General features: G+C 41.7%; 1 protein-coding gene across 1 annotated transcript in view; it reads right to left on the reverse strand.

Annotated features, from left to right (window-relative positions):
- The window catches only part of PRKAG2 (protein kinase AMP-activated non-catalytic subunit gamma 2), a 375,527-nt gene that overhangs the window by 322,407 nt on the left and 40,532 nt on the right, over positions 1-12,588 (reverse strand). The window contains exon 3 of the mRNA XM_019508123.1: positions 8,637-8,916. Within this exon, the coding sequence (XP_019363668.1) occupies positions 8,637-8,916 (280 nt within the window). The remainder of the gene's footprint in view (positions 1-8,636; positions 8,917-12,588) is intronic.

Raw genomic sequence — 12,588 nt, forward strand, 5'->3', positions numbered from 1 at the left:
AACATAAAAACAAACATTTATCTGGCTACCCGTAACAGCACAGAACTTTGCTTTCACTGAATGATTGAGGTAGATCAGAAAAATGAAAAACACCAAATGTACATTCACAGACGACAAAGAAGTAGTAAAGCCAGCTCACAATTTATATGTTGCCAAGGATTCCGGTTGTCAGACAATGAAAGAAAATCTGATGGTTTCCATCCAGTCCCACAATTTAAATCCCAAGCTAAAGCAAAGAAATAGGAGATTTGAAGAAAGCAGGTCCCTGTGCCTGCCCTTCTTGCCCTTGAAATAAATAGAAATTATCCTGAGAAACAGGCATTTCCAATTCAGAGAAATCTCCCTTTTCTCAATGGTCCCCCTTGAGTCTCTGGGTAGTGCACAACGGGAGCCTGACAAGATTTTTTTCTTTTTACGTAATTTTAAAATGATAAATTAAGGTAAAGAACACAATGACATGTTGTAGAGCTCGCGTTTATGTACGGCAGCGAAATCCTGGTAACAGGAGGCTACAACAGAGACAAGAAATAAGCAAGATTATTCTTGAAGATCGGAAGGAAATAAGGCTAATCACTGTAGCTCAGGTTGTTTTAGAAAAAGGTTTAGTTGCTGACAGCAGATATCAGTAGCTGGTGAAAATGAAACCATGCTGAATGAGGGCTCTTTGGCTCACAGTTAAGCTATATGCTGTACTGTTGCTGACACATGTTTATAGCAACAGGTCATTTTTCTAGTATAGACAATCCCAGTGAATAACATAAGCACAAGCCTCCTTGCTGATTTTGGACCGCACGTGAGTTTTGCAAAAGGAAACAGATGAAAACGGTTTCACAAGGAGGTTCCTTCCCGGTTTGCATGTGTACCTGGAAGTGACTGGGATCAAGAAAACTGAGAGAAGCACTGTCTTCATAGCCAGCCCTATAAAGCGCAAAAGAGAAAGATACTACAGCACTAATCTGCCTTATCCTTCCATGGCACCCTCAGCACGAGGAGGATTCATCTCCAAGAGTAAATCTTGGGGGTAACATTGGCAGGGGACCAGAGCTGTCACTCAGCTTCACCCCAATGTTCCTGCCCGGAAGGGCCTGATGAGGTTGGATGATGCTTTCCAGGGAGATAGGCAAATTCTGTCCTATAAGAACAATCTGCAAAGCCATTTTCTAACTTTTAACCTCAATGTTGCTGGATTTCCCATAAAGAGAGAGCAACTGGCCCCAACAGTATCAGAAGAAGTTTTGTGCATATGACAAGTAACGCTATTAAAAGAGCACAGCTATGGTATTTCCTAATACATATTGTAAGTAATACTGAAGTACAGAAGCGATCCAAAAGATGAGAGGACCATGCACCATGGATCACATTTATTTATAAAGAACAATCCAAGTTGAGAATCTAGGGCTAGAGGTAGTTAAGTACAGGCAGCCAATCAATAGGACATGAATTGAGTTCATAGGAACATATATATTAGAGGAAGTTCATTCTTTAGAGTAAAACAGGTCAACGGGTTGTGCCTGACACTAAATATATGGTCTGAGCTTGCACACAACTGCAAGCTAGTCATCCAGAATGCTCATCAGCAGGATGATGTGTCTCACTGAGTCTAATAATACATAAAAGCTCTGGGTTTGTTACAGAGCAAGCAGTTTCACAGCAACCTGTTTCCAAAATAAGATGTAATGTGATTCTAAAAACAAATCTTAAGGGAATATAATTCAGCTGAAGACCTGAGGGAGAGTTTTGGTACATTGTTCTGTCATATTATAGCAGGACTTCAACTCTACAACATGAAACCCTGCAACTCTTGTCTATTTTAATCTTTGGGATTTGGGAAACTAGAGCTGCTTGCACCATCTTCAGGTATAAACCAGTACTACATGTCACAAACACAAGCTTATCCACCAATTCATTACCACGCTGCTCAAGGGTAACAGCATTCGACTGAAGATGGCTGGCTGTCTTTGCTTAGAGCCTCAATGATCCTTCCATCAAACATGACAGCAGAGTTGTGTTACTGTAGCACCCAGGAGTCTAAGCTATGCACCGACACTCCTTTGTGCGAGGCATACGATTAACAGCATTGATTTCTTCCTCAGAAGCTTCTTCCTCAAATAAAATGGGAAATTCCCATATGGCAGGGGAACAACTTTCAAAACAGAAGCACAGATCTGAATAGGTATCAGTTTTCATTTCCTCATTACTGATGTCATAACTGGTTAAGATCACTGGACAGCCAAGACGTTCAGATGTCTGAACACTGAGTTAGGTTGTCTTCTCAACCTGTCTACCCCAACCTGATTCAGTGCCCATTGATGGCAAACAGAATCTTTTCATTGACTTCAGAAGTCCTAATATCAGATCACCAAGCATCAAAACTATGTCATGTATATCAGTACGCTTTGTTAAAAGGCTACTTTGATTAGATGATTCAGTATGACAAAAATTACCCAGATGACCTTCAAAAAGAGCAATCAGCTACTTTAAAAACACAAAACAAATAACCTTTTAATTTATTAAATCCCATACAACTATCAATTTTCACTTTAAAACATCAATGGGACTTGATTTCAGCATTTCAGAAAGGAGGCTGTCCCATCTCTATTTTATTGTGTAAAAGAATTTTGTCCTAAAGTCACCTAAATATAGGCTCCCTTGAGATGTGATATTATGCTCAGAAATAAGACTATGGAAGAATGTATCATCTTCCACTGTTTATTTTGGGTCAGTCCTACTCACTTTACTTCCTTTTATCCTAGTATCAAAAGAACAGAATTATAGGTGAGCAAGCTGAATTTTATTCAAGCTCACATATCATCAAAACTGTTGAGTTCTGAATGTAGAAATTATATTACTACAAACTAGAAAGAATAGAGTATTGCATCCCAAGTTTGGTTTGCAGGGCTAGCAATGAGAATAGCTTTATTTACTAGCTAAGAAAATCTGACATGAAATGACTAAAAAGCAGCTTCGTAATGCCAGTTTTAGAACCACTTGCATAATATAATCATACTTTCACTTAAATCTACCTGTTGTCCCCCTGGTCTGGCCTGAAAAGTGATCTCAAGTAAATCTATGTAGACTGCAAAATAGCTCTTAGCAAGTCACAAGACTTGTGTCATTGAGATTCTTTAAAAAGTATGTAGCCCCAATTAATTCATTCTCATCACAACCAAGCCCCTATGATGTGTCTAAAAGCTTGACTGCTCGGTGCTGCAGGGTCTCTCTCCTAGGAGACCACCTTCCAAAAGTAATCTGGCTACAGCTTTCAAATATGTTTCACAGGTCTTTGGAATTTGAGATTTATCAGGTGAGAAAGACTCGAGGCTCACAGCCTCACCACGTACACTGCGAGGATGTGGGCTCGCTGTGGGATACAGCCTGTACAAGAGAAGGGGGTTCTACCACACAGGAAGAGGATGGACTGACACGGGGTCAGAGCTGTTTATTAACCTTGATAATGAATTTGCTAGATTCCAAATCCAATTGAATTTTTTAAATAAAAATATTAAAAATTATTATTAAACAGTGCTGCTTTGACAATTCTTCTTTGCTCTTCTGGGAAGTATTTTGACTGAAAACTTCTGTTTATTTTAAGCAAGTCTCCAGACTAGAGGGAGGGCACTTTGTCTCTGAAAACTTGTCTAACATCTCTCCCAACTATACAGGTGGTTCAATAAAAGGTATCACAAAAAAAACTTTTGCTTCTTGCACACTTCCTAGACCATCACAACTACGTCCGCACAAAACCAATCAAGTTTATAGGAACATGCATGTTGAAGGAGGTTTAGAGTAACATAGATCAATGGATTGTGCCTGACACTAAAATATGGTCTGAGCTTGCACAGAGTTGCAAGATATTCATCCAGAATGCCTGTATTGCACACTCAATTCATCAAAATGCCTGAAAATCAAAGCTGAGATGCAATAATGTACAATATTTTATTTTAAATAAAAGAATACTTAATTTTAAAGTATTTAAAGAAAATGCAAGGATTTCTTTGAGTAATATCATTTATTGAACCAACTGCATAGTTGGGTTAGTGTCAGAGAAGCTTCTGAACATAAAACATTCTTCTTCAGTTCCCTTATCTAACTTAGTCAGAATTATGCAGGCCAATAAAAGATATCACCCAAAGAAATTCTTGCCTCTCACATAATTCCTGTCCCATCATCACAACATTACTCCAGCACTACCAAAGTATTTAAAGAAGCTCCTGTATAAAAACCCAATACAGATGGTGTCTACTTTTGGATTTTCACTTCCATAACCTTATGAGGCCTGAACAGTTTCCCTGATTGTGACACACAAACATTAGCCAAAAGGGACTCAGGTTAAGAGCTCTAACAAGCAAGGGCTTGATAGATACTGCAGCTCTCCTATGTATTCCAGGAGAAGTCCCTGATCTCCACGGATCCTGGTTTTCTCTGATTAAATCAATCAATCAATCAATCAATCACAAATTCCCTGATAAAACCCCCCAAATCCATGATTAAAATGAAACACTTCCCTCCTCCTCCTCCTACCCCTCAAGGGGCACAACTCCATGCCGCTGCCCCCACTGCTGCCAGATGGGCAGGGGGCACCTTGCCAGGGCAGTGTGGGGCTTGCAGCAGCAAAGAGCTTCCCCACCTGGCCCCACTTTGCCATGCCATGCCAGGTCTTGCCCGCTGGGCTGCAGAAGCCCTGGGGGGGAAGGCAGCAGGGCAGGAATCCTGAGCTCACAGCAGGAAGCCCACCCCCTCCTTGCACACAAATCTGAAGAGGTACATGCCCACCCTGCTCTCCCCCCTCGCCAAGAGTGCACACAGTGATGGGGAGGCAGCCCCTCTCCCTGCCCCCTGGACAAGCTGCCCGCAGTCCCATCCTGCTACCCGCCAGAAGCCTAAAGACGCATATTCTGGCCCCAGGCCCCAAGCCTCATGCACTGCCTGCCCCAACCTTGCCTGACTCCCTCCCTCTCTCCCTCTCTTTGGAGGCCTCAATCCTCCCCTCTCCCCCACCATCATTTTAGTCACAGAAAAATATGGATTTAGGGTTAGGGATTTTTATTAAAATTAGGGATTTTTTTTAATAAGAGAAAACCAGGATCCCTGCTGATGAACATGTTCTGAGGGCCCCTAACTTAGACCGTAAGCATTGAATACAGTGCGAAGTGGAGAATCCTGCATTACCATTACTTAAGAACATTGTCAGAGAAGGAGGAAAAGAGAAAGAAGGCGTACAGATATATATATAGTGGTGTTTCATTTTCATCACAGAAAATTGTGGATTTTGGGTTACTTTTTTTTTTTAATCTGAGAATTAAGGATTTTTTTTTTTAATCAGAGAACATCAGGATCCCTGTTCATCAGATAGGGTCCCTCCAGAGACTTTGGTGAAGTTTATGTGCCTCCCCAAAACCAACCCGCATTGTAATTAAATAGAGGTGGGAGTTAGGTGCCTCAGTGTTCAGACTAGATTGGTTCTGAGCACACATACAACACCGTACAGGCACCTAGGGGACTTTTCAGTTAAAAAATGAAGATTCTGAATGAATTTAGGTACCTGAAGAGTTTTACTGGAGTGGAGCCGTTCTAGATCCTAATTACTTCAATCGCTTTAGGCCAAGGGACTTGTCCATCAATATCGTTAAGATATTTTAGAGCTACACACAGCAACCTCAAAACACCTTTACAAATCTGAGCCCTGAACTTAATGGCTAGTTTAGGGACTTTTATTTTTTTGAGAAATCCTATCGAACACTGACTTTTAAGTCACAAAAGCTTTGTTCCAAGAAGGCTTAAATCAGTCACTTTGTGTTTCAAGATCTAAAGGGCTATTTTTTATTTACAGAATAGACGGCCAGCAAAAGTTCTGATTGTAAGACGGTATCAGTGCGTGCATCTAGACGTGCTATTGGCATAGAGCAATAAACTTCGGTGCATATGACAATGGAGTTTATTGCTCCCAGGTACTGCATTCAAATGTGCGCCCAGGACCACAATATGTTGAGCAGGGTGAGAACAGCCCTTGCTGGCAGAGAGTCCAAAGGGTCAGCCTGCCAGCCTAGGGCTGCTCTGACCCAGCTCAACCATGCTGTGAAGAGGCTGGCTGGGACACAAGTATGCTTCAGTGTGAGGCTAGCCAGGAGGCAGCTTCCTCACTGAAGCACCTCTGTGCCCCAGCCAGCCCCGTCAGCGTCTGCACATATGCTGCTGTGCACTAAAAAACTCTGCCATAGGACAGTACTTGTATTTACAAGTATTAACCTGTGGCGGAGTTAAGTAGTTTTCTGCAGCCTAACAGGACCATATACGTAGACACTAAGACTTTACTGTGCAGCTAATTAGGCAGCTCCGCAGTAAACGTCTCATGTAGATGCACCCAGTATATCTGTGGTGTTCATTAAGTTCCAGTAAGCTCCCAGAGCCCTGAAGAGACACTTTAAAAATAAACACAATAAATCAGAAGCATATAAATTTTAGTCCGCAAATAAAACACACAGTAATAAAAATCAACAAAATATGAAGCAGAACAGAGAGGAGCACATACCCCTATAAGTCTCTCTGAGAAGTGATCTTCGGTAGGGGACGATCACTGAGTGCAGTTGGCAACTCATCTTGAAAAAAATCATGCAACTAAGGGAGGGCAAAGGTTCCTCACATATGCAGGTTAACCAACATCATTCACTGGTTGGGAGGCAGCTATTCTTGCATTAAAAATAAGCACCACAAGTTCTGCAACCATTTCTCTAACAGCTGGGTCACTGATACCATCTCTGGCTAAGAAGTATGGCACGAAAGGCTGTTCTGAAGCTGGCTATGTTCCAATGATATGACCTCGATGCCATGGTTTTGCTGACTAATGGAGCATTTTAATATTCTAATATGCCTAGGTTCAGGCCTCATCTTCCAAGCCTGCACAGAATAAATACAACTTTAAGTAGGCAGTGCCTAAATGATCAGTGAAAGGCAAGAATTCTTGCAGGTGATATCTTTTATTGGACCAACTGCATGCCTGGTATGCAAGCTTTCAGGAATCTCAGGCCCCTTCCTGAGGCACAAGAATTCTTTCCCATCTCTCTTGAACCATCACATCAACAACATCACCCATCATAAATAATCAGTGTCATTAGATGATTTTGCCAGTCAGTGTAAATTGTTATGGTTATCTATGCAGGGTGAAATACTTCCTTGTTCAGTTACCTACAATACGGCCTATAAAAATGTAAAGTTCTACCAGAATCCTTAAAACACAGCTTAAATGGGATTTATGGTTTGTGAGGCTGGGAGGATGACAGGAAGCTCGTATGAACTTTAACCATGGAAGAACTAGTGCCCCTGATCAGTGTGGCAGGACTATAAAAAGTTCAGATTGTGTGAAATACAACTGGACTCCTTTTAGAAGTATGTACTCTGGGTTTCAGGCTCTGGAAAGCAGTCTGCAGGTAAAGGAACTAGTAAAAAACTAATTTCAGTTGAATCTGAAGAACTTCTTGACAAACGTGATCCACATAAGGAGTGTGCGTTTATACCTGCATGCGGCAAAGTCACCACAACATTGTTTATTCTAATGAAATAAATAAGTTAAATAAATTAAAAGAATTTTGTTGACATTCAGAAAACGTAACAGGGCCCTTCTCTCAGTTTTCAGTACATTATATGCATTTTATATGCCAAATGTAGCTATTAGCATCACAAATATGGCCTCTATAGATTGCATACAGAATTTTATATTGATTTATTATTTCTTCCGTTTATCCACAGGGAAATACAAACTGTCAATCACTTCCAACATTTCCCAATAATAAATTCCCAACGGAAGTGTCCTGTTTTGTGATTCGCTTCTAAATATGTTTGTTCCCCAAAACATTTGAGACAGGTGAGCTTTCATTTTCATTTATGTTATGAAATTTTAAAGCATAAAAGTAAAGGTGAATAATTTTCTTGTCAAGAAAACAATTTAAGTGGCTCAGTCTATATAGCAGGTGCCCAATTACTGAGGAGACACAATCTGTACGAGATAAAATGTAGTTAGCTGTTCTGAATCATAAAAGATGGAGGTGTCTACTCACTTCACATAGAAATGAAACACCCTCGCAGTTGTCAACACATCAGGAACATGCATCATTTCATCAGTGTGGTAAGGATCTTTTTTACTTTCCTACAATAGCATAAACAACATTGGTAAAAGAATGGCTGAGATTTTCTAAGGAGCCGGCTGAAGCAGTACTACTCTGTTTCCAGGTGAAAGTCTCCTATGCAGGGGCCAGCACAAAGTCCATCCACCACTTCAGCCCCTCTTAAACCCCAGAGCTGATAGCTCAGCTCCAATGAAGTCAGTGGAAGAACTCTCCTGCTGGCCTTCAGTGGGGATGAGATTTCATGCAAAACCTTACACGCGATTTGCATGGTGCTTTCTGCTTTCCTTGTGCTGCTCTCTGCATGGGGGAAAGTTTCACCTTTGGTCTATATCATGCTCCATGTTACATTCTACTGGAGAACTCGGTGGCAAAGAAATTGATAAACATCTTAAGTGGAACTAATAATGAACAATTAGCCTGTGCCCCATCTGCACTTACTTTACTACAGCAGGTAAAGAATGGGTCAAGCCCAGAGGTACTGTGTATCTTCCTGAAATAACATGATCAATTTCTTACTTTTTCTTGATCTGGAGAAAAACTTGATGCCCCCAGGAGAGGTAGATGGGTTAGAACTGGGGGAGGACTCTTTGGAGGAGGACCTGAAGATCCCACTGAAGCTCATTCGGCGTGGGGAGCGTGGGGGAGACTCCTGATACGGGAAGGGAAACACTGTTTTTGGTGAGCCTGGGCTATGCTTAGATCTCACAGGGGCAGAAACAGGGCTGGAAGGTCGATTTTGGAGCCCTTTTGAGAAAAGGCCTTTTGAAGGGCTGCCCGCGTTGGAGCTCTCTTCCACCTGAGGAGGAAGGAAAAGAAAACAAAGGGAAAACATTATTTCAACCTGGTTTGTTCTGTTCTAGTTTGTTCTAGTTTTTCAGACCCTTCCTCTGTAATGGCATTCATCTAATTATGGAGGCATTAATAACCCTCCCAAAATTCACAGATCACCCTGGAACATTGTCAGCCCAATACATTTCTAAGTAACCAAAAATCACAAGCAACCGTGTAATTCACCCCTGCACAAATGGCAACCTAAAAGCTTATTGAGGGTATTTGGTACACATGCCATGTGGAAACCCTGACAAAGGGACTGATTTTGCTCTATTTGCATCAGGCTGGGGGAAATAAGACAAAAATATACAACGGTCTTGGGAACGTGGTATTTCTTTAGGTTTGTGTTATGAAGGAAAGGCCTTAATCCTGGAAATAGGGAGCAAAAGTTCTTGCTTTCCAGTGCACATATAAAGTTGACACTACCCAGTGACAAGCTCTAGGGATAGTCATCTGCATTACACTTCAATCGTCTTGCGGTCCAGCATGGGCAGAAAAAGTCTGAGTTTAAGGAAACACCCCCAATCTTTATCTTTCTTGCCCTCATCTCAACTTACAGCAATGAGTAGACAGCTATAACCTGGCAGTGAAATAGTCACATTCTCATTAACACAGAATCGGCCACTCTGCAGTCCCTGCCTTTCTCCTCAGTTTATACCCAGTTCAAGCCGCTCACCTGCTGTGTGCAGAATCAAATACAAATATCATACCTTGACAAGAGCTCCATGCTGTTGGAGCTGTATACAAGTACATGCAAGGCCTGGACAACAGCATCAAGTGATAGACTGAAGGTTGGGGAGACAGACACAACCAAATATGCATGAGTGTTGCACACACTCACTGCTATATGAATACACACACTTCCTACCACTCTAGTGCTCCAGAATGTCTTTTTTTCAGGTAGGCATCATAGAAAGAAGGGGGCTAGAGGGAAATACCGTGTTTTTGAGGAGATAAAGTCATTTATATGACTTCTGATTGTAATGTTATGCAGAGGTGTCTTCTATACCAAGAGGAAGGGAGCTCTTGTGATTAAGGCACTGAACTGGGCCTCAGGAGATCTGGGGCTGTCGGTCACAGACTCTGGGACTCTGTGCAATCTTGGGGATCTCCCTTGCTCTTTCCATGTAGCAAGGTTTTCCTTGCCTATGGTCTAAGGACAAGATTTGTTTAACTTAGATGTTGGGGCAGAGACTGTCTTTATGATGTGTGCTTGTCCAATACAATAGAAGCCAGTCCCCGATTGGAGCCTTAGGCAATATCATAATACAATAAACAAATATTAACTCTATTAACTTGTGGTGAATAACTCTTTAAAAGCTTGTTCATTTTATAGAAATATGACCATATAATTCACATTACTAATCTGTCTGAAACGACTTCCTCCTTCCTTTATTTACAAGTGCATAGTCCCTGAGACAACCAGCTCACATAAGACAAACACTGATATGAATGGCATGTTCCTTGCACACTGTTATTTAAATTGACTTGCAGCCAAATGTATTAACTGGAATTGGGGTCAGAGGTACATTTCCACAAATCTTAAGATAAAGCTGCGACTATTATTACAGTTTAACATCATGTCCAACTAGATGATTTCAGCAATGTTTTCCCCTAGTGACAAATGCACAAAATATGTGAAGTTTAGAAGATCAATACATTTTGTGCTATCAAAATATTATATACATCATTTTTGCCTACACCATGCATAAGAGTTTTAAATGATTTAGTACAGAATTTTTTTTTTGTGCTAAATCAATTGGAGAAATCCAGGGACAAAAACACCCGAACAACCCCAAAGGTCAGAGATTTCCTAAGTAACTTCTGTATCCTGTGTTAATGTAAGTTAGGTATGAATGCAAATTGTTCTCAAATACTGTGCAAAAGCAGCAGGATCCCTTCTTGATTTCAATCACCACCATTTCTCCTACTCTAATTATGTTAAGCAGCTGAGTTAGGTAACTGTTTGAACACCAGGGGGTTCCTACTAAATGTGCATTTCTGTGCTGGTAAATTAAGGGAAATTACTGCAAAGAGCTCTTTTGTACTAGTTCTGTATATTCGTAACATACTGGTCACCTATAAAAACCTGTAGTTTGGCTTGGATATTAGGATACTATTATTATTTGAGGCTAACTGCTTGGTAAGTTTCAAAAAGATTAGCAAGACTGAGAACAGCAGCAACAATTATATTAACAAGACTATAAATAAAGTCACAAGATTTCAATCTTTATGCTTCAAGGCACAAAAGGATCATCAGCTGGAGTCAGGAAGAAAATTTCCCTCTGTGGTATCAAACTACATAATCTGATGCATTTATGAGGTTCATATTTCTCCCTGGGAAGCATCCAGCACTGATTACTGCTGGAAACAGAATACAAACTCGATGGGCCATTGGTCCATTCTTCATGGGCTTTGAAGTATATTTCAAAAGGTATAAGTGGCAGTTAGGCACCTAACTCCTACCCATGCCTTTGAAAATCTAACTCAGTGCCTGCTGTGACGGAGATGCTGTGAAAATGTCACTCTCTGGTTTCTCTCAATAGTAACCCTCTCCCCGCTTTTTGTGTTGGTGCAGGTAAACCAGCAGTGTGTGGTCCAGGTAGAGACACAGGATGTGCTTTTATCTATTTGGTATATGCCGCTGTGGCTCATTCAATCCTGCCTGGATAATCAAGCATTTGGAAAGAAGCAATCCATGAACACAAGGGAAACACAACAGAAATGAGTGCACAAGTGAGGGCCAAGGAAATAGGAGAGATGGTCCTAACTGCTGAGCAAGACAAGTTAGAGATTCAGTCAAAAACAGAAAACTCTTTTTGTTGATCACATGGTGGAAAACTCTGAATCTGAGCTCCAGGTATGACTGGGGTGCTCCCAAGCCTTCAAACCCCCAGGTCATACCTGGGGTTGGAAATGAGGAAAAGGGCACATTTTGTGGCTTCTGTAAGGCACAGCAATGTTCTCCAACCCCTTGCAGACCCATCTTTGTATTCTGGATAAAATGTAAAATGATTGTTCAAGATTGCCAGGTAGTTTGCACTGGACTTAGATATTAACCATGGCATCCTGGCCAAATTGCAACTCAGGCAACTGCATTCTGAGTACTTTTAAAACCCCCTCCCTTCTGTCATTTCACAATCTCCTTTCTCTCTTCCCATCCTCACTCATCAGGTGGTATAGCTGTAAACTGCCAAGCTGATTTCATGTCCCGTACTGGAAGTGGCGGTACCTTAGTGCTGATGTAGTTTCTCTAAATCAGTGATTCTCAATCAGGGTGCCATGCCAGCCAACCTGCCTAGGATGCCATGAGATCCTCTTAAGGGTGCTATACAATGTTAGCACTTTTAGATGTACAAACACCTACACATGATTTGCAAGGTAACTCAGAGGCTGCATCCAGATGAGTGCAGATGTTTGGTTCCCTGGGGACAACTGGGGACCCTGTGCTGCTGCTAACTGTCCCCAAGGAATGCCTGTGCCATGCGCACGAGAGGTTACTCCAGGGTGGAGTAGGGGAGGCTGGGGCCAATAACTGTGCTGGCCCCAGCAGCCTTACCTGGGGTCAAGGAAGCTGCAGCTGCAACGCTCCTGCAGCTTGGAGCCTGGCCGACAGCTCCTGTGTGCAGCCACACGT

This window comes from Gavialis gangeticus, unplaced genomic scaffold (genome assembly GCF_001723915.1).
Source record: "Gavialis gangeticus isolate Ggan-Ray unplaced genomic scaffold, GavGan_comp1, whole genome shotgun sequence".
NCBI classification, from domain to species: Eukaryota; Metazoa; Chordata; order Crocodylia; family Gavialidae; genus Gavialis; species Gavialis gangeticus.